Here is a 23,290-nt window from a genome sequence, read left to right on the forward strand (position 1 = left end):
CAATGTTGGCCCGCGATTTTATTCAAGTTTTAAATTTTGGCCCATTGTGTATTTGAGTTTGACACCCCTGCTCTAGTGCATCAATATGTTCTTACAGCCCTAGTGAACATCCCCGTCAGAACATTAACTTTTCGAGATGGGGCTGTCTTGGCGGAGATCTGCGCACTCCAAGTTCCCCTCTAGTTTCCCAATGACAAACAAACATAACCCTCAAACAACTTCTAACTCATCTCCTCTTTCCTCACCAATTCGCTCTGCCTTCCACTTCCTTTTTCTCCTCCCTCATTATCGCCCATCCTCTTTACCCTCACTCATTATTTGCCCTCCCCCTGCTGTAATTTTTCTTGTTTACCTTTCCCATCCCACCCTCCATCCCTCCCTCCCTCCCTCCTTCCTCAGCTAATCCGCTCCATCATCTCTCCTGTCGACATCCATGTCCTGCCCACATCCCGGCCCTTCTCATTTCCCCAAACCCCTCCTCTTCCTCTCCTTCTCTCCCTCTCAGGACGATGTGTGACTGTGCTCTTGCTGAGTTGATGCTCATGCGGACCCTCTCCTATTATAGATCACTTTGACTGTGACACTGACCATTTCTGTCTCTCTCCCTTTCTCCCTCTATCTCACCCTGAGGGAAAACCAAGTCATTATGTTCTGCAGCTTAAAAAAAAAGAAGAAAAAAAAAGGAAGGGTAGAAAGGGAAGGACGGGTGGAGGAAGAGCAGGAATAAAGGGATTTGGAAGGAGAAATGGATAATAAATGGTGGGAGAGACGTGGAGGGAGCGAAGGAGGAATAGAGGCAAGGGGGGACCTGGGGGAGAGAGGATGAATGCAGTAAGAAATAGCTAGGGGAAAGACATATGCTGGGAGAGGTGTGAAGGAGGGATGAAAATGACACAATTTGTTTTATCCTCCTGTGAGAAAAGAATGTGAGATGAAAGAGGGAGAGTAGAAAGGGAGAGAGAGAGAAGGAGAAGAACAGACAGAGGAAGGGGAGGAAGGATTAAGACGAGTGAGTGGAGGGAAGAGAATTGCACCGAGTGAGACACAGGAAAGAGGAAAGATTGATTAAGAAAGAAGGAGAGGAAGGGATAGAAGAGAGGAAAGAGGGACATTAAAAAAGGAACTGTGATGCATTCCTAACATGTTCGCATCCTCCATCCGTTATGCCCTCCTTTCTTCTCGTCCTTGCAATGATTTTTTTTCTACCTGCATCTATCCATCCATCATTTATCCATTCCACATAGAGTTTCACCCTATTTATGTGAGGTTTGTATGGAAAGGTGTGCATAATCTCAGGTTTTGTCTCTCTTTTAGCAGAGCTATTATATATTTTGGCAGTACAGTAAAGACTTTTAACATTACAAAACCGTTGAATGAAATAATCTCTGATAATCAGTTTCTCTATTCACTTAATTTAAGGTAGCATCTAAGATAAACTTTCTGCATTTGCTATGCTATTCCCCCTTACTGTTCACTAAATTGGATGAAGGTGGTTGTTTTTGTAAGAACTGTATCTGCCTGATTTGAATATCCCTAAATTGTGAAAGAAGGCAATCTCAAGTCAAGCAGACACCCCCAGGCCTGAAAAATAAAGTAAAAGTGCCAAAATCTGCAGTCCCTCGATTGGCCACTTTGGGCTGGCTCCAAAAGTGAGTCAATCCGCATTAACTCACACATTAAAAAGTCAAAATTTAAAGCAGAAATTACCACATTAATAACCTGGTAAAAAAAAATATAGTTTGGTCTCTAAATCTTATTTGCTCATGAAAACTGATGTGAATTTTTATATACCTTAACTTTAAGTATAATTAAGGTTTAAAGTTATGAATAATTAACAGCATAATTGCTTGAATCTCCAACCACGCTCTACCTCTTAGAAGTAAGACGGAACAGACACTGCCAAGATGACGACGAACCGACCCACCACACAGAGCTTCACAATGGCTCTTTAGAAATCCATGTTTGACATCACAGAGACTACATCCATGTTCTGTGCAGTCTTTCCGTGGAGCAAAGTATGTTACTCAGAAAACAAGAAGCTTATGAGGACAGATTCAGGATGGGTTTCCTACAGGCTATCCAACAAAACTACAATAATTAAGAAAGTCTGACCTTTAAAAGTCACTTTCTTGAAACTGAAACGTGTTGCATGTTATTCAATCACAACCAGCATAAAGACAAACCTCTGCTCATGGTTAGTTAAAGGATACTTCCACTCTACGATGCTGATGCAGGCCCTGCGGATGGGGTTCTTGAGTGTGAGACAGAGTAGGGCCCGTGGCGGCCGTGTGGCTGTCGTCGTTGTCTGTTTCTTGGGCTTGGAGCTATAGTGTTGTCTCTTCCTTTGCGTGGAGCTGGCCGTGGAGATGGGCCCGCCCCCTCCCGACCCAAGCCCCGCCCCTCCGCCCGATGCGGCATTGCCCATCATCTTCGCCTGCCGCGCAGCGTCGATGGCCGCCTGCCAGCTCAGGGCCGCCCCCGGTGTGGCCATGTGCTCCGGGGCCAGGCCCACCACGCCCACGCCGTGGTTGACCCCGCCCCCTCCTCCACCATGGTCACCATGGCTACCACCGCCACTGTGCTCGTTGGTCAGGCCGGGGGGAGGAAGGGGTGGCGGGGGAGAGTAGTCGGAGCCTGGAGTAGAGAGAAGCAGGACAGGGGAAGAAGAGAAAGAAAGTTAGCAAACATAAGTTGACTGTCAGCAAGCTCTTAAATCACTTCCCTCGGTCCTTCGGTTAGTGATTCACTTGTTGATTTACATCACACATGGTTCCTTAAGGTTGATACAGTGCTTCAATTTTTTTACAGTTTGGTAGTTTACTTTGGAGGCTTCAAGGGTCTTTGAATTGTTGACAGATCAGTTAGTGAGCCCTGTATATTTTTCAGACACTGAAGTCTCTCCCTGTAGAATAGACGATGACTAATATACTCCCATCTGTCAAGCAAGTACAACAGAGCTAACTGTGTGCTGTTTAGTCCCTCAGCATATTGTGTAGGTTATGCAGTCCATTCACTTTGTGTAAACACACACTCATCAGCACAGCAACTACTGGCTGGTGCAATGATCATTCACTGTGCTGCTTTATAAAATAAAATAAAAAGTTAAAAAAAAAACCTTTTGGTGATTTTTAGAGATTTAAAAAATGTAATTTCCATTTCAGAATATGAAAGCCTTAGAAAAGGGAAGCATTTTAAAAGTTGTTTAATTGCCCAACAACTTTTTAACATTTAGAACTATTAAAACCTTTTTTATAAACCAAGTGCCAACATTTTCATGCAGTCAAAAACGTATATATTAATTTATTTCAGAAATTAAAAAGTACTAGTATGGTAAAAGAGTGTAGAGCCATATATATACTCAGTGGTGTAAATGCATAGAATAAAATCATGTCTGAGAATAAAATTACGAGACTGCCGAATGTAGTGGAAAAAAGAATGTTAGAGACAAATGAGTGACAGAATTACAATAATCTCAGTGAGATTACATAGTCTTATTCCTACAATTTGTCTGGGCGACACAACTAAGTGAGTAAAAGTAAAAGAGAGCGGATTATCCATACTGTATGCTTAGCCAGATTAAAGACAGTTATAATATCCTGGCTGCCCCTCCTTCCCTCTGACATCTGAACAAGGATTGCACAAATGCTCTCACCATGTAGTGGATTACACACTGTGTGAAACTATGTACCCCTTCCAGGTTTAAGACAATGCACATTTGTCTTGCTTCCATGTCAGAAACAAAACTAATCATGCAAACACACATAAAACTGAGAGTGGAGCAGAACTGCTTTGCTTTATGGAAACTACAGTATATTTCTGAAACTAAAAAGTCTATTGATGCTATCAAACCATCAAAAAAGTAGATGTTACAATACCATGAGCAATTTACCAATATGCTTTCTTTTAGTCCCATTCGACCAAATGTTATTCCCTGTGTCAACTTTACAAATCCCATTAACGAAAAGATACTTTTGGGAGAAAAAGAATGCAAAACGTTAAGAACCCCTGTTCAGTAAATCCAACTTGTGCTGTCACAACAGAGATAAGGAGAGAGAGAATGAGGAGAAAGTGAGAAGAGATGTGCAGAGGTTACAAAGATGAGGTGGAGAGAGATACACTTATCCTGCATGCTTAGTACGGTTACAAAATCCGCTGAAATCCCATTCCTCTCACTTCAGAGCTATACGTTTCTACAAATGAACTCACAGGCCTGAGGGAACATTACATCAGATCCTAAGGGGCTGTTGCTATACCACAGGCGTGTACATCCCAGAAGCATCTACAGACATGCTGTGTGTTTACAGTCACATGAAGCTACTCTGACATATATCATCCCAAAAGTAAAAGTAGCACTAAAATACTAAATTCAAGTATGATTTCAGTCAGAAACACACTGAAATGCAGCAATATCCAGCCTGCAACCTCTGACCTCTGACCTAATTTTCTTCTTCTTACTGTACAATATCTAACACAGTTGTTTCAGCAACAGTCTGGTTGGTCAACAAAACAACTCAAAGGTGCTGGCAATTATTATAAGTTACTTAGAAAATATAGCAAATTACTTGTAAAATTTAACAAAAAACTTCATAACTTCAAACATTACTCCAGTAATAAGCTCAGCATTAATAACTGAGGCCTACTTTGCTTCCTGTTGCTTATCCCCTCCAAAAGGCACAACGCCCACATACTGCATCACTGAACAAAGTATTCAGAAGTAAAAGTAGCAGTATTATTAAAAATATTTTATTACAAGTAATAATGCTGCATCCAAAGTGTCACTTTAATAAAATTATTATGAGATTCAATCCAGCAGAGGTGCTTATATGCCTTGTTCACAGCAGACATTTTGACTTATGTTAATAGGAGAAGCACAGGTGTTACTAATAACGTTAAGGAGGCCATGAAAAACGTGACAGTGAGCCAGCATGCACAATAGGAGTGCCCTGAAACCAGAGCAGCTATGGAATTGAGCCATCATTAATTTCATTATTTACACCTGTGCTCTTTAACTGTAACATGTCGAAAAACATTCCGTGAAAGGGGACTTTTATAAGCAGGCTTATTATATAAGTACTATGAATTATTGTTACTGATCCATGTGTAGCATTTTAATTTTGTAACCTATGGAGGTGTGGAGCTGATTTCAGATGCTTTATATATTATTGGCAGTGGTGAGAAGTAACTAAGTACATTTAAATCAGTATGGTATTAAAGTAAAATTTTGACATACTCGTACAATACTTAAATATTTCTATTTTGTGCTACTCTACACTACTACTCCGCTATTTCTTAGAGGGAAATGCTTTACTTGTTTCATTACATGTAATCATGTAGTACTATATTACTAATCCACCCACCCAGTAATATACTAACTATATTACAAATGGCTCCACATTGATGCACTACAACACAAAACATCCTCTTACATGTATTCTTTAGTGATAAAAACAGAATAATATAATATTCCATAATAATGCATATAATATGGCTGTATTTTTTTTTACTTTAGTAACATTTTTAATCAGGTAAAATATCTGAGTAATGTAACAAATGCATGTAATCAACACAATTAACGATATCATACCATATATGGTCAATGACATTGAAAAATGTAAACATTATTAAAAGTTATTTAGAAGTTACAACATGGCCTCAGTATGATGAAATTAAGAATTTAAGTTCATGAACCTCAAACCAGTACATTAGTTGCGTTATATTCATCAACTGTCTGATTAAGAAGTTTTTTTAGAGAGAAATAGCCAGCAAGCTAGGATAATGTTTAGCCATTAGCAGCTAGCTTAGCCCCAAGCAACAGGTGCAGCTTTAGTGGCAAAGTACTACAACAAACAACAAAACTTAGCATGTAGGTTAGTTTAACAGCACATAACGTGAAAACTGGTTAAATTACAAGTTACCAGAAGGTTCCTTCTTCTTTTCATTGGGCGGCGGCTAGCTGACACAACCCTGCCGGCGCCTCCAGTCCGGGCAACAAGCTAAAGCTAAAGTTAGCTAACGTGGGCGTCCCGGTGGCTCACACCGGTAGAGCGCTAACCATGTATGCCGTGTGCTGCGGCGGAGCCGGGTTCGAATCCGGCCTGAGCTCCCTTTGCCGCGTGTCTTCCCCTCTATCACCCCCTTTCTATCTCTCACTATCAATAAAGCAACAAAATGCCAAAAAAATAATCTTTAAAAAAAAAAAAAAAGTTAGCTAACGTATCCAATGAAGCAACAAACAGAAGTTACTGCATGATGTGTAACTATAAAGAAGCTGTTAAATTTAAAGTGCAGTCCCTTTCTTGCTGGAAAAAGTGATAATATTCTGCTCCTAATATTGATTAATTTGATGGTACCTCCAGGGCTTGGCTCCTCTGGCACCTGCTGCCAGACAGACAGGAGCCTGCTGCTCTGATGACCATGAGGGCACCACGACCTGGAGCTCATTTTCATCAAATGGCCTTTCAATATTTTTAGCTTTAGTTTAATACCTGATTCCTAATATTGGTGCATACACCTCGCCTTTAGATTTTTTATGTGACTTGTTATCCTGGTTTTACTCCTTTAATTTACTCTATTTTATTCCTGTTTTTATGCAAAGCACTATGTAATATTTGTTTAGAAAAAGTGCTATGTCAATAAACTTTATTGTCTTTATTACAGCTAGAATAAAACTGGAGTGCCTTAAAGGCAATCTTAAAACAAATGCACTGACTAAAAAAACAACAACAACACAAGATATATCTGCTAATATTTAGGAGCAGTGTGCTTTGAATACAGAGATGATGCCCAAGGACATGTTCTTTACATTCATCAGCGGTGAAGTCACTTGGTATCAGATGCAGCTGTGCCTTATGGGAAAAGCCACTGTGGTTTTAATTTGGAGCATCTCATTACTTGGATGAAACTATATTTTCCCCATTTTCTCTAAACTCTGGGATTGATTTTCGAAGGGTTTTTTTTTAAAAGGAGAGAGGCTAGAAGTCTATAGGAAACCATACTTCTATCGTGCATACACACATACATTCGGGCTACTGTCCCAGATGATTCTCTATACTGGAAAATATCTGTCTTTCCACCATCGACTCCAGCTTGAGTTAATATCTCCTTCCTGACTGCTGTTGCACATCATCATCTCTCTCTTTTCGGTCACTATCTCTCACAAACACACACATACACAAACACACACATAATCACTTTCAGCATATTGTACTGCTGCGTGATCAGTTTATCTCACACTGCCTGCCCCTCTCACAGGGTGTACCCCACAGAGAGTGTGTGTTTGTAAGTATATGTGTGTGTGTGTGTGTGTGTGTGTGTGTGTGTGTGTGTGTGTGTGTGCGCTCGCTGCATGAGTGAGAGTGTAAGGATTAGAGGAGAGTAAAACTTTAATAATACTGAGCTCACTAATCTCTCTGTCTGACCGTGTGTCTCTCTGTGTGTCTGTCCCGCTCATGCACAGTCATGTTGCATGTGTGTGTATGTTGTATCATAGGCTGTGTGCTGATGTGAGTGACTATAATTCCATTAGCAGCTCTTTATTCTGTAGGAGAAAAAAAAACAGCAGCCCGTGGAAATACGATTCCAACTGAAGGGGAGAGGGAGGAGAAGGAAAGGATGAAGGGGTGGAAAAAGAAAAGAGGATGAAGAAGACAGGATGCAGGAGGGAGGGATATACATGAACTGTGGGAAGAGGGCATGGTAAGAGGATGGAGAGACAAACAAATACAGACATGAAAAAGAGGAGGAAACAGGACGAGGAGATTCAAATCTCAGAGAAACAGAAGAAAAAGAAGGAAAGATGAGATAAATGGGTGGAGGGTTTGGGGGGCTTAACCACAAGTGACAGGGCTTAATCCAATAATTTATCCATCCATCATGTGACTTTACAGCCAAAATATTCAACACTAATTCACTTTTGTAGTATTAACGTCATGCAGTCAATGGTGTTAGTACACACAAAGGTTTCTGCTGCTTCAGCCAATAAATGGCTGTTACAGTACTACAGTAAAGGGTTGGAGCTCCAGTTGTACAACACAGAAAATAAATCAATTTTCACCTCTATGTAAAAAGTAAAAGTAAAGTAAACAATAAAAAATAAAAATTCTACTGCAAGTCCAGCAATGAAAATACTACATAATTATAAAGATATAAGATAATAATAATATATATAAAATAAAAAATAATAACATTATTATTATTATTATTATTGTTATTATTAGTGTTATTATTATTATTATTTTATAAAAATAATAATCTAAATGTATTAAAAGTAAAAGTACTATAAAACAAATAAAAATACATTTAGTCATAATCATAATCAGCAGCCAATCATTATATTTGAGAAGCTGGAACCATGAAATATATATATTTTATATGATAAACAACTTAGTTGCACCCATTAGGTTGGAAAATGTATATGCGTTATTATGTTTATGTAATGATGTATGTAATAATAAACCGAAACTCAGTTTTTTACTGTATTAAACTAGCTCAGGGTGGTACAAGAAAAAACAGATAGATTTCTTCAATATGAAGTAGGTCAAAGGAAATGTGAGACTTTCAGCATCAGTCCATACACTGAAAATACAGTCGGCATTCACTCTAACTGAACTTGAAGTGAACCTAACTGAGCCGAACTTCAGTGTGAACTGAACTGCAGACTGTAATGAGCTGTGATACAAACTCAAGTCAGTGGAGCTGTTATCTACTTAATGATAAAGACTGGGGAGAGATGCTATCACTGCAACTCCAAGCACTCTGCCATAAAATGTCATCGCTACACACACACACACACATACACAAACACACACACCTGCTGCAAATTGTTCTGTCAAAACAGTTAAATTACAACTTTTTTTTTTTTTTTTTAAATCGTCACCGAATGATTCTTTTTTAAAATGCCTTCAAACTTCCATCTCCTGAGTTGCTCTGCTCATCTAATTGGCTCAACCAGATAACGGACATCGAAGGGGACCAATCAGATTATCCCATCCTAAATCAGTCCCTCACATCATCTCCTCTGTGTGCCCTTCCTTTTTCTTTTTTTTCCCTTTTTCTCTTTTTCCAAACTCACGTCCGCCTCATTTCTCACTCTCTCCCTCCATCTGCTTTTCCTTCTCCTCCGCTCGTCCCAACAGGGATCTATCTGGGTGGACAGTGATGATGTAATTATCAGTCAATTAAGTGATGATGACACCTGATCAGACACTAATTAATGGGAGGCACACACATGCAGCCGCACACGCTAAGGGCCCGCACCTTGCAGCAGCTCTAATTCAAAATATGAAGAAAAAAAAAAAGAAATCTTATTAACAGACGCTGAGGTCCAGAAAATTGGGCCTGACCAATGGTCTTTTTTTCCCCCACCACTTTCGGATCCCACAAGACACACACACATACACACACATACACACAACAGTCCTGTCATCAGCCATCCCAGCTGAATTGTCGTTTCTATTGAAAGATGACCTCTTTTTGCTACTGTACCTCTTTTCCTCTCCCTCCCCTCTTCCATTCCATATCTTCCTCTACATCTTTCTCCTCCTCATCCCTCCATACTTATTAACAATAACCCTCCCTCCTCCCCTCACTTCTCTCCCTCTTCCCTCTTCCCTCTTTTCTCTCTAATCTATATAGCTGTCACTCCCTCCATTGGCTCTCCAGCAGCGGACAAGTTCATTTTCAGCCACGCGCCCTCCCTCCTTTCCTCCATCAATCTACCCCTCCTCATCTCCCCATTTTTCTCGATCTCTCTTGCCTCGCTGCTTCTCACTCTTTTTCCCATCACTTCCCTCTCTGTCATTTTCAAATAGCTGACAATTATTCTCCCTCTTGCTCTCTAACATCTACTTAGCCAGAAAGAAGCAGCGAGTCCGTCACCGGCCTTCCTTACAAATCACTTTCAGACTCTGATTTTAAATAATAAACATAAAACGGCATAATGGATGTGAACTCTCTAATTTTTTGGCATAAAAAATATGATTGCCACTGCTTCCATGTTGTTTGACATCCCATCATGCTTAACCCTCATTATCACTGTCATTCTAAATGCCGGTTGTAAGCCTAATACTATTTTCATCCAATTTATGTGTCATCCACTCACTCACACTCACACACATGCATGTACAGAGCGTATACACAAACCCAAACGGAGACTAAAAGGCTTGTCTGTATCAGTCAACTACATGAGCATGAATTTCATACCCCGTGTGTGTGTCTGCATATGTGTGGGTGTCTCTCATTTGTCTCTCTCTCGCTTTGTCCATATGTGCCCATTAACCGGCCGAGTGAGCACACCACACAGACACACCTGCTCCCCGCAATGCGCACACATGCACACACGTACAAGCTCACACACGTGCACAAAGAGACTCGCACATACATACACCTGCTCCCCTTGAAAGACAACACACACGCACACCTGCTCCCCATTGATCTATGACCCCCCCAACGGACAATTACAGTATGCGTTGACACAAAAGTGTGCACAAACACACAAATAATCACAAAATCCATGCAGCGTGAGCAGGACATGCGTCAGGACGTGCATGCAATTTACAAGGGAAGTATTTGAAGCTGCAAATCACATGCCTGGGATCAGACCAAAGAGGAAAACAAACATGACAACTGAGGGTAAAGAATACTTATCACACTGTTCAGAATATTTACTTGTAATAGATAAAAGGACGGCCTGTTGTCAAGGGAAATTCCTGCTCATTTACTGTACATTGAAAGTAAAGTGCTTCTATTTTATCTGAATACTACAGAGCGGTAAACACACAATACATACAATTGAAGTTATTTATCCTATTTTGTAAAAGGACGTGAAGCAGGGCAAAGTATCTACAGGTATTTGTGATGCTCAGTGCTTTTTTTTCAATACCTTCCATGCTGTTATTGCACTTTTCATTGCGATGAGCACTGGTTATAAAAACCCCATCGTATATGGATTTATTCATTAAACTGTAACATACTATCTGAAGTGGAAATTGAAGTGAAGGGGGAAATGAGGAAGGGTGTGCATGTGTATGTGCACCCTCCTCCACTTGTGAGATAGATATGACAGTAACATGTCAAGGGTATGCGTGAGGATAGATCATGCATTAACGGCACATTGCTCACTGTCATCTGGACCTTCTAGTATATTACAGCTCGGCCAAACCCTGAGCTGTAAATCATGGCTCTGAAGCACTGATTGGTTGTTGTTTTCCTGCTCCCAGGAGGTCAGGGTGGTTAAACTGCATGCCTTTGAAGCACAGGGTACAAAAAATGTGACTCTAATATTTAGATATATTGTTGTAAGCTGTTTTATGCTTAGCTTCTGTGCAAAAATAAATGCTAAAGAATCAGGGTGGTTGGTTACAAAGCTGACAAAAGGTACCCATCCATAATGCCTATATAATTTTGCACTTGCATGTGCTTGTTCTGTCGATATTGTCTGCAGTTTCTGTCCTTTGTTGGATTTTAACACAATGTGAGACAACCTCATGTAAGAAATTATCCCAATGGCTTTTTTAGATTTTTTATATTAAATACTGGAGCTTCAGGAAATTAATCAAAGTAGCTCACAGGGACTGTTAAATATAGCTAATTGTCATTTATCCCTATTCAAGTCACAATGTTAGAACAATGACATAATGTGGTCAATCCACAGAGGGCTAACTTTGAGCCAAAGATAAGACTGCCTGGTTTTAAGCTGTTTAATACTTTGGAAGTCAAGTCAAACCACCCTCTTAGCTGCTGGTTGAACAGCATGAGCCAAATCCAGCAAGGTCTTATTTTTTCACATCATGTGATGATTTTGTTTTGCCTCAGAGCAAAACTTGTCCATCCCAATTTCTCAATCCAAAGTGATGTCTTCAAATGTCTTGTTTTGTCAGTCTAAAACCCAAAGCTATTCAGTTTAATGGGAACAGAAATAAATATTTGAGAGGCTGAAAACAGCATTTTCTACCATTTCTGCATTAACAATTACTAAAAGCTTGCAATTAATCTTCTGTCGGTCGATTAACTGATTGATCAAATAATTGTTGCTCTAATTTGAATATGATTCTGAAGTTTGATATAATCTGTAATCTATAAATCATATACCTGATAATTTATATTGTTGAAGTCAACTGATTTTGAAATCCCCCAAAACCTACAGTAAAGGGGCCAAAATGTCTATTATATATACATTTCAAGAAAGAGGGTAGATGTTACTTTTAGGTTGCATTTATTTTACTATACCTTGACCAGATTAAAAAAAAAATGCAACAGGTAAGTACACTTAAAATCCTTTTTTTAAAAGAACCCCATTACAAACAGCTAAGTATCAAAGATATTCTAACTGACATGCAGTACAACCCATGGCAAAAAATGGATGACTGCAGTAAAACTGATTTTTCGATTTTGTACAAGCAGCTTAGTCCAAGAGACAACATTTTTTTCCAGTTGTTACTGCAACTGAATACTAGAATTTAACAGTTACAATGCTTTATTTTATGATACATGATCTCCTTTCGATAATTCTAATAGAGGAGATGTATCAAATAGCTGACAAATAGCTGACAAATAGCGATAAATTAAGTCACTCTGCTTTGATTTATGACAAAACCAGTGCCAGCATAGACATCAGCATCCCTCCATGAAACATATGGAGCGGTGATAGACGGGAAGGAGGAATGCGGGGGTGAAGCAAATGAGAGAGAAAGTGAAAAAAGAAGGCAAGACAAACAGAAAACTTATGGAGAAAAGAAAAAGTGAGTGTGAGGAGGAGGAGAGAAGAGCAAAAAGTGATAGAGATACAGGTTGTGTAGAAGAGGAGGAGAAGGAGGAGAAGCAAGAGGAGGAGGAAGGCTTGTTCACACTGCGCCTCCATGCCGACCTTGCATACACACATATTCACACACAGTGCAGGCAGCAGATATTAATAACTCCTTATTAATATTCATCTGCAGTGGAGAGATGTGAGGCCAGAGTAACCCAGATACGAACCGTCTCTTTCTACCTGTCTCTCTGTTTGTGCCGTTCCTCACATCTAATGTTCATGATCTCCCTTAGTCATGTTGCTGACACTTTTAGCCAAATAAAAATGTTTCGACAGCTTCTGTTTCCAAGCACAAGGGTTAACCTGAACTACAAAGACTGTGGGATAGGTAAGTCAAAAGCACTTAGGTTCTTAAATTCAGGAGTATTTGGGGAAACAAGTTGACAAAAGTACTAGTTGACAAAGTATAGTGATGTAGTCTGTTAATCCATTTTTAATGTTGCCATTATGTACCAACTTCCAGGCCCGAGAAGTGAAGCCAATGCAGAATTGGCTAAAATTGCATTCTTTCAAATAGCCAGCAGGGGGCGACTCCACTGGCTGCAAAAAGAGGTCCAATTATGTGGCCTAAATTGCTATTTTCAAGTCTTCTTCAATAATAAAATAATAAAAAAAGTCGACAAAAAAAATACGACAAAGCAGGGTTTGCCTCAAGGCCGGGCTACTTTATGATGTTCCTGCCATGGTGCACTGTGGGTTACGTCTTAGAAATTTGACCCTTTCACAGTGTGTTTTCAGTTTATGAAAGTTAATTGTAACATTCAGGTTGCCTAAAAATATCTTGTTCATGATTTGTTTTTAAAAGGCACTCTAAGGTGTAGGCTGGCTGTTCATTTTGCACCATGCTAACCAAGCTAGTTAGCTAGTGCTAGCTGACAACTTAGTTCCACCGTCTCGTCCAAACATGGTCACTTCTGTGGTCACTACTATTCCATTTTATGTAACTTGAGGCTTCAAAGTGGTAGTCCACAAACCAATGGATGACATCATGGTGGTTACACTCAGTCTCCAAGCTTCTTATTCAATCCTTTCCCTTTTCTTTATGTTCTGTCTTTGTCTTCTTGTCCTTCTCGCTCTCCCTCTGCACATCTGCCCTTTAGATCAGTAAAGGGCAGGATGGGCTCCCATAATGTATAGCATTTGCCATTCAAAGAGCGCTTTCATGCAAAGTGCCTTCCTGTAAAGTAATTGCATGCATTTTCTGTACGTGTCGTCCGCCTCAATGGAACTCCTTACCTTGGCAAGGTCATTACAATGCAAAACTAACTGAGCTGCACACGACCACCTGTACAGTTCAGTGTCTGGAATACCCAATAAGGTGCAGGTGATTTTATGATTCCAAGCTTTCTCAACACAATCTAAACTGTCCTCAAAAACTATGAACACATCATAACACAATCATGAATAAGCACTTTAGATTATGCATTCATTTTGTTGACTTGCTTATTCAAACATAATGTTTTTCACATTAGAGTTGCCCATCACTGCTGCACCAGAACCTGTCTGCCTCTTGAGAGTTGTGCTGTTAAATGCTTTCACATATTTTATACTGTTATTCATGTGAAGGCATAGTCCAGTCAACCATCTTTCCCATTTACTGTCTCCTTTGCCCTCTCTACAAGAACTCATAAACAGACAAGAGTAACCTTTAAACAAAAAAATATTGCCACTTTTGATTTTTATATTTGTCCTCTGATTGCTGCATTGTTGCATTTGTATTGATTCTACAGCCAGGCTTTGAAAATATCACCAGCCTGATATCCAAACTCTGATGGATGTCTGGTTTGCCTGTTAATGCTGCCATTTTGGCAGCAAACCAAACCATCACTTGCACATTCAATCGCTCGCTTCCTCGAGTCGTCTTGCAAAAACATACCCTTTGACTGTAAAATATGGAAAATCGAGCCTGAAGCTTTTCCATTCTCACAATTTCTCTGGGTGACCCTGGCATTACTGTCGAGTGCACTTTAAATAAACCTTCACTGTGGATAGGTTACCATGGCAAAGGCACCTGGCCTAATTTAACTCACTAAACTTAAGGGGATCCTGTTAATAGAAAAGTTTCCCTCTGAATATACAGTAGGTGTGACTGTATTTATGACCTGCATATGATCCAACCATGAACTAATGCCTCATTGGTCAAGCTGATACAAACAAGTCCAAAATCCCTACAGTTACAGTTTTATACATTTCTGTCAAAAAACCTTTCTGTAAAATGAGACAATGGACCCCTGCACACAGTCATGCAGTGGTGGAATGTACATTTACTCAATACTGTGCTTAAGTACAATTTTTAGGCACTTGTACTTCACTTGAGTATTTCCATTTTATGTGACTTTATACTTTTTACTCCACTACATTAAGCCAACAGCTTTAGTTACTTTTGAAGTCGAGATTTAACATAAAAAACATCATACATTTAAAGTGATTAGACATTTTCTTAAGATTAAACCTCATAACTGTATATTAAGTAGTTAAAAATAGCCCTAATCTGAGAAAAATAAAAGGCTGCCTACATAAATGCAACAATATTAATAATACAATAACATATTTGGAACATATAAAACTATTTGGGTGTGGCCATTTTGCATAACACGTACTTTTACTTTTGGTACTTTAAGTAGTCTAGTGGAAAAATTTCACAGTGTGGTATTAGTACTTTTACTTAAGTAAGGGATCTGAATATTTTTTTTCACCATTGCAGATATGCAAACGGCCCAAAGAGCCCACCACCTCTCCCCTTTTTCTTTTTTTTTGCCTCTTTATAGTCAATGTAACTCTCTCTATGGCAAAATGTCTCCTTGAGGTTGTTTTCCCCCTTTCATAGTCGTTATGGGTCTCTTTGTGTCTCTTTGCAGCTTTTTTTAATGTTTCTTTAGTCTTTTTGATTCTTTTCCAAGTCGGTTGGTGTCTCTTTGGGTGACATTTTTATGGGTGAAGACCAGGGAGACCCCTGACACTTTAGACGCCTGGTCCTGTGGTCCGTTAAGTAATCCATCCATGGTCACAAATGAATGCCTCCTCACTGGTATTGCTTTTAAAATAGCACACAAGAATCAGAATTGAAAGAAACATCACAATTTCAAGGTTGTTTCTCTGCTTTCCTGCTCTGTTGGCGAGTTTACAGCCTTTGCCAAGTGTGCCAGCAGGACCTACCGACCTCACTCTGCAAAAAAAGACTGCAAAAATATGCAAAGCATGTTTCCACCAACTGCTACAGCTGCTACAGGGTCGACAAGAGGTTAAAGTGGAGTGTAAAGGATAAGGCTTGTTTTTGCAGTTAAAAAAACACTACAATAAAACAGGAAAATCTGCCAACATAAGTGATTGACTAACACTCTCCTTTCTGCTCTTGAGCGAGGAATGTAACCCTCATTTGCTCCACTGGGATCAACCAGCAACCAGCAGTGGGAGACTGTGGTTGCACTGGGCAGCTGCCAGGAGGGAGTGTGCACTGGAGCTCTATTAATGTGAAGCAGAACATTGACGAAAATGTAGTAAACAATCGTAAAGCTACTTTCCCTGGATAAAAAGAACAGATTAAACCCAGGGTACAATTTGTTAAGTCTGAACAGAGCCTTTGTTGATTTTTATTATAGCATCACTTAGAAGAAAAGACCCCTGATGCTACTGATGTGCTGATGTTTGGGTCCCTGCTGAAACATCAGCTCTGCTCTGCATTCTAATGACAAATATAAACATGCTGCAGCCATGTCCGCATATGCTCCGGCAGAACACACACACACATTAGCCGTTTCTGACGAGAACATTTGAATATGTAATATGTATTTTTGTCAGCTCGTTATGATGTTTGCCATATTGACTTTGTATATTTCATGTAACATATTTGGCTGCCTCAACTGTTGACAGATGGCAAAACTGAAGTGTTTATAATGGTATTTCAAAGGGAGATTTGTATTTATATAGGAAAAAAGGAAATTCAAACATCACTGTGTTTTGATACACACAACTGGGGCATTTTTTAATTTCATCAGCCTCCTATGGGAAGGTTTTTGTTAGCGAGGCCAAAAATCAATATTTTGTGTTTATCTAAGGGGCAAAAATGTGCTTTTTTTAAAACTCTTTTTAGATTTTCCATTGAGAGATTAATATGATTATTTTCCAAAGTCTTACACAGATACACATTTACAAACAAAGTGTGTATGAGTCCAGTGAGCTGGTCTCAGGAGCTCAGACTGCCGGCTCCTGAACTTTAACAGAGCCTCAACACAGTGGCGTTTGTTTCACATAACATCATTAATTAAAAAATTCTCAACAGAGCCATTATATTATCAACCATAACCGTATAATATAGAGCTATTTCTAAATAAAAATGCTAATTTAGACATTGGGCTTTTGTGAGAAAAATAAAAAATAGCCCTACAGCAGATTGTTTTGTGTTTGTCCTTTTAATGACTCTGTATGCTCTGCTAACAAAACCACACCACACACAGCTGCTCTGCACAAATCCACCATCTTCACAACTGCTACACAAACACCAGATAAAACTGTTAGATTTTAATGAAACTAGTGAAGAACAGCAGGTAAACAACCAGGGCTGTATAATTACTGTATTCAAAATCCTCCACATAATTTAAGAATCATCTTGCAACTTGATATTATGTAACTATCATTATGCAGTTTGCTCATGTCCACAGTTTTGGAAGAGAATGTATAGTTTGTTGTTTTACTGCAGCTTTGGAGAGTTACTTAACTCACAAATATCACTATTACAAAGGGATGTGTGATGATTAGTTTGTCCTTACCACATTTCTGTACAATGCACCACTCATGACACTAACACTAATAATTGGCAAACTTTAGTTTCAAGACCTCAGCAATAATTATATTACAAATACCTCCTATCTACCAAACAATTCCTAAACTCATGGCTGTGTCCTACTAGTGTCCTACACTATATTAAAAAAAAAAATCTAAAAAAACCCCACCAAACGCTTTCTGTCAAATAACAGTACACAACCATGTTATTTTATAGAAAAATTATCTTAAAAATATGGATAATATACAGCATATTTGAGAATTAATAATCTGTAGAATTGTGTAATTATATAACATATACATTTTTTCTTTAATTTTATAGTAGGTGTTTGGAAACATTTGCTGCCAGGCTTTTTACTTGTTTTTTTTTAGGATTTCTTCAGAAAAATATTAACAGTAAATTTAAATTTTTTTACTGTTAAAAAACAACAGAAAGTGACATTCATTTTACGTTAATGTGTTTTTCTTGAACTTTTACATAGAATTCAATGTAATTTAACATGCAGGACCATTAAGCAATGAATTAATACTGTAAAATAAAATCTATAATGTCCCATATATTAATCTACAGACGTCAACTTCCACTTCCACACACGCAAAGTAGAGAAAAACAAGGTAAACCATGCAAAGTAATCCTGCCTATATATACAATGTACATGAGGCTGCCTGTATCCTTGATTACCATGTATTGCTGTGGGAAATATTGTGGCGCCAGAGCACAGATAGCCTGGGTGACCTCGGTGAGGCTGTGAGACACAAAGCTGTAATGTTAAAGATAAATCTGCAACCTCGCTCTAGACGTCACTGTAAAGAGCCTCTAGAGCCAGACAGAGCATGTCAATCAAATTGAAAATTAATCGTCTTGGCAGTCAATATAAACCCATTATGGTGCAGGAAATTGAAGTATGAACAGACAGTCTGAGCAGACTTTCAATTAATATATTCCTATATGCATGTGTTCAGACACACTTAACAACAGTGCTGCTGCCATTTTTGACAAATATTTTGAATTTAGGATATGTTCTATGGATGGTTTTGTAATAGCGGAATTCCTATGAAAAGATTAAAAAAAAATTCCCTAAATGCAGATTGTCTAATTACAAAAAATACCTAGATGTCATGAGATAAGAGAATATTTTCAGACTCCTGAATCTCCTGTGTGGCCTCGTTACACAAAAACAGTATGTACTCAATGACACAATATCCAACAAGAGTCACTATTAACCAGCAGCTCATCTGATCAGACCACAGCTTTCAGGTCATCACATCTGTTTTTTTGCCCTTTAACTGCAGGCTATGCTTCCAGACTTTTCATTAGTTAAGCAACACTTTGAATTAATATCCAGAAAATCAAAAATAACAAAATTCCTTGTATTACATTCTCCTCGCATGTTTCATGCTCCAATTTAAATGACCCGCCTTCACTCGTGTCTGAATCTGAAGCCCAGATGCTTTGCCACATGATTAGCCGTTAGCTCCTGGGCTGTTGTGCAATTTACTGTTTTTTAAGTGTGAAGTTTTATTTGAGCCCTTCCCATTGTAATAATACACATAAAATGTTTTTTAGCCTTAGGAGGAGTCATGTTCATGCTTCATAGTGCTGAGTGTGTCTGCCTCATGATATATCGCTGCCATCTTTAACCTCTGTAGAGCCACAACCATTCAACACAATCACTGAATGTATAGTTACAGTATTTATACTGACATAATGCATCTTCTATAGAAGAGCCAAAGTCAAGGTCTTCTTCTTCTTTCTGATAGTCGTTTTTAAGAGAATAACAACAATACATTTAGCACAATGAGACCCAATTTTCTAGCTCATTCTGTAAATCACTCCTGCTCTGAAGTAGAAACAAAGTCATTTTCTTTTTTCCATTTGTGTTTGTGTTGACCAATTCTGTCCCTTCCAATTTTCTATCATTTAACACTTGAGTAAAATAAGCAGTGTCTCGGTAGCAGCACCTTATTCTGAGGAAAAAAGGGTGAAAAAGGCCCATTTATTTATTTGTGTCCAAGCTTTTAAAACAAGATTGGATTGGATGGTAGGGTCATGAACACTTGACAGTATAAAAAGTGTTCATGCAATCTAAAAGCTCTTTAAGAAAAGAAAAAGAAGGAATAAGTGAAACAGCACACCTTGAATTGTGAAATTAATTAAGGAAAAAGAGATAAAGGCAGGATATTGCATCGCAAATCAAAAATGTTGTAAAATGGTTAATAACTTATTGTACTGCTACTAAAGTCATTAAGAAGAACATGCCATAAAATTCCTCCAGAAACACTCGTAACTATCAGCAGATCTGCCACAAATACAGATGGCCCTGAAACTATAAATGAAACTGCAATTAACCACTATTAAGATTCCCTCAATAAAAGCTTCATCAACAGGGAAGGGGGGGAGTCGAGGTGACGCCATTTTACTGTTGAGTCAATAAGTGTCCTCACAGGAGGTGCATTATGTGTGTGTGTAAGTGATCTCAGAGGAGCAGAGACACGGACCCAGAGAGAAGTTGTGGTCTGACGTACAACACACCGGGGAGCCATCGAATGAAGCACATGTGTGGTAATGTCTTTGTGCGTTTCTGAAGCGAAGATGGCGACACAATACATGTCTCGCTGCTCTACCGTTCTTCAAGTGTTTTTGTGTTTAGAACCGTAAAAAGTGTGTGTGTGTGTATGTGTGTGTGTGTGTGTGCGTGTGCGTGCGTGTGTGTGAGCATGCCTGTGATTAATTGACGAGACTACAAAGCAATAAAACGCTAATGAATGTGCTCTCATAGTTTAGCTCGACAGTCTGGCATCGCCACAGTCTCAGAGGGAGCGTTAGGTTTATGACTCAGGCCCTCCCCAACCTGCACATCCCCCATCAGGAGATCTGGGGCCATGGGAACAGAGGTGGGAACTAAGCACCTTTTTAATTTAAGTTGGGCAACAGACAGACAGTGATATAAAAAATCTAAAAAAAGACTACTGTGGGGTTTTTTTTTTTTTTTTTTTAAAGGAACAGGTAGTTCACAAGTTGACAGTATGATTACAGTCCGACTTGATTCTCTGCTACGGATGTCAGATTGTGGATATTTCTAAAGCTGATTGGAATACTACTGGTCAAAAATACAACAGTAGCAATCCTTGTTTAATTTTTAAAAATGATCTTGTCATATATTGTCTTTTTTACATGTATTTATTTAATTCAGCTTGTCCAGAGTCTTACACATTTCATAGTTTTTGTTGGTTGTACCACAAAGCAAAACAAAAAAATTGGTAAATAAAGTAAAGAAAACAAAGAATACAATAAGCAAGCAAACGTATTTACAATAATTCAAACATAATCTATGTGTGGCAGGGAACCAGGGGAGTTATAATCGGACCTCATACTTTTTTACCTAAAGTCAGTTCTATATGGGTTAATAAACTCAACCCGTCCTTTCCAGCATTTTTCAAATATATCACTCTTGAGTCTCAAGGTGAACGTCAATTTTTCCATTACAAAGATCTAATGCATCACATTTCACCAATCTGCTAACATAAATTGTCTTATATATCTTTCTTTTTTTAACCTTTCACTTGCTCCCTGTTTGTTTGTGGATTAAGGGTAGAGTTTATCATTTTATTATTACATTTGAAGCCATTTCATGGTCTTCAAAGTGACCTTTTCCTGACATGTGATTACATAGAAAGTAAATAAAAAGATGCAAATTTAAGCTGGCTGACACAAATTAGGGCAAATTATTATTTTTGAGCGAGAAATTAGTGTGACGCTATGCCACAAAAGCCTGTCAACATTGAGATTCTCCTGCTGGAGCCTAACTCCAACCAGAAAACAAGCATTTTAAAAGTCCAGACACAGTTCCGGGAGAAGGTGGTGAAATTCACTCGGCTGTGTGCACATTGGGATGATGTAATGAACCCAGACTCAATGGTTTTTGGGTTTCTAATGTATTTGGAGCTTCCACAACAGGTGTGTCACCAGTGCGTCTCACCCAAGTAAAATAAAAACGTGAGATCCCACGTTTAAACTTGCACGAATAAGGGATGGTGTAAATTGCCTTTGCATTTGGTGTGATCATGACATAACACTCTCCTTGCTTTTAAACCACTTCTAAAACACAACATATAGTTCAATTCAATCTTCCTTTTCAATCATTATATCTTCTGAATTGTTTCATTGATGTTGCTGGTTTTAAATCTGTATTTTTTTTGTATTTTATTTGTGTTTTATGTGAATAAAAGTTTACACAACCTCAATACTGGGATCAGTCCTAAAGTGACCTACCAGCATTCTGTACACTTCAGCATATTTACTGTGTACTGGAGCATCTATAGTGGCCAGTTCCTCTCAACAAATTACAACACTTGACGGAGTAGACAGAATTAAAAAAAACCCCACTCAAACATGCACTGCTACTGTGAGTGCGAACTGAGTGGATAATGTAAATGATTGTAATTACACATGGAAATAATGGGTAAGAACACCTATGGACAATGGCTCCAAAAGCTTTGTATTATGCACAGTAAATCAAGGTATATTGTTGCATTTTAAGCTGTGAATGTGCAATGTAGTTGGGTGTTTATTCTGATCATTCGTGTGCACAAAATGAACAGCATCCTACAATCTGTCAATCAAAACTGGCTTCACCAAATAAATAAAATGCAGTTAGACAGTAAACATTTCTAAAAAAAAACCCAACCTTTTATTCTACATAAGCTGCATTTCAGCAGTGATCGATGTGTATTTCCACAAATCCTGACAAAGTAGAGCAGACACATGACAAATCTCATGTGAAATTCCTCAACAAAGATTAGAAAATCGTTTGACTGACAAATACAAAGCTTCTAATATTTTTTGTGCAGATTTATAGTTCTGAGGCTTAGTGGGTGCTGAGTTTTACGGCTCAGCCCCTCCCTCCTCTTTATACCCCCACCCTACTGGGACGTGTGGGGCCTGGGCAACAGAAGAAGAAATCAAACACCCCTTTGATGAGAGTTTGGCTGCAGAGTGAAAAAGGCATGTGTGTGTGTGTGTTTATGTGTGTGTTTATGGATATAAATACATCAGAAAAGCACTGAAGTGGAGCACAAAGGGCACTCTGCGACACAAACACACACAATAACCACGTTCATGCTTGTGCTTAAAACTGGTAGAAATGACACAATATATGACGGATTAGGGATGAGGAGGAAAAGACAGGAGAGGAGGACATATGTTGAGTGGGTGGACAAGCAGGGAATGCAGGGAAGGGGGTACGACTGGCATAAATCACACACACGCACACAATCGCACATGTGAGTCTCTGTACCATCTGCAGTGCTTGCTACCTTGCCAGTCGTTCCATCCAACCAAACCTCACCAACCCTTTTTCTGTTTCCCCAGATTCTCCTCCTCTTTCTATCCTGCCCCCATGTCTCTCTACCTCTTGTTAAAATAACTGAGCAGCACTGGTGTGTGCCTCTACTGTATGTACACAAGACAATCCATCTGTGTTTGCATGCATGCCTCAGTGTGTGTATGTGTGTGTGTGTTTCTCCTCAGTGTGCAGGGACCTCTCATGGCTACCATGAGCTAATGAGCTCCATTTAAATCCAGCCCCTCTGATTCTTCCTCTCGCCCAGTTTCTCTGCCCCTGGGGCCGTTCCCTGCTCTGGCCTGGAAACTGCGGCGCGGCAGCGGCCATTTTGGCTCATTAGGAACAAGCTGCTGAACCAACA

The 23,290-nt window shown here is 39.1% G+C and overlaps 1 protein-coding gene across 1 annotated transcript in view; it reads right to left on the minus strand.

The window, feature by feature from the left end:
• The window catches only part of cacna1c (calcium channel, voltage-dependent, L type, alpha 1C subunit), a 226,639-nt gene that overhangs the window by 163,932 nt on the left and 39,417 nt on the right, over nucleotides 1-23,290 (minus strand). Inside the window, exon 2 of the mRNA XM_059325882.1 lies at nucleotides 2,211-2,634. Within this exon, the coding sequence (XP_059181865.1) occupies nucleotides 2,211-2,634 (424 nt within the window). The remainder of the gene's footprint in view (nucleotides 1-2,210; nucleotides 2,635-23,290) is intronic.

Source organism: Centropristis striata, chromosome 22 (assembly GCF_030273125.1).
Source record: "Centropristis striata isolate RG_2023a ecotype Rhode Island chromosome 22, C.striata_1.0, whole genome shotgun sequence".
Classification (NCBI taxonomy): domain Eukaryota; kingdom Metazoa; phylum Chordata; class Actinopteri; order Perciformes; family Serranidae; genus Centropristis; species Centropristis striata.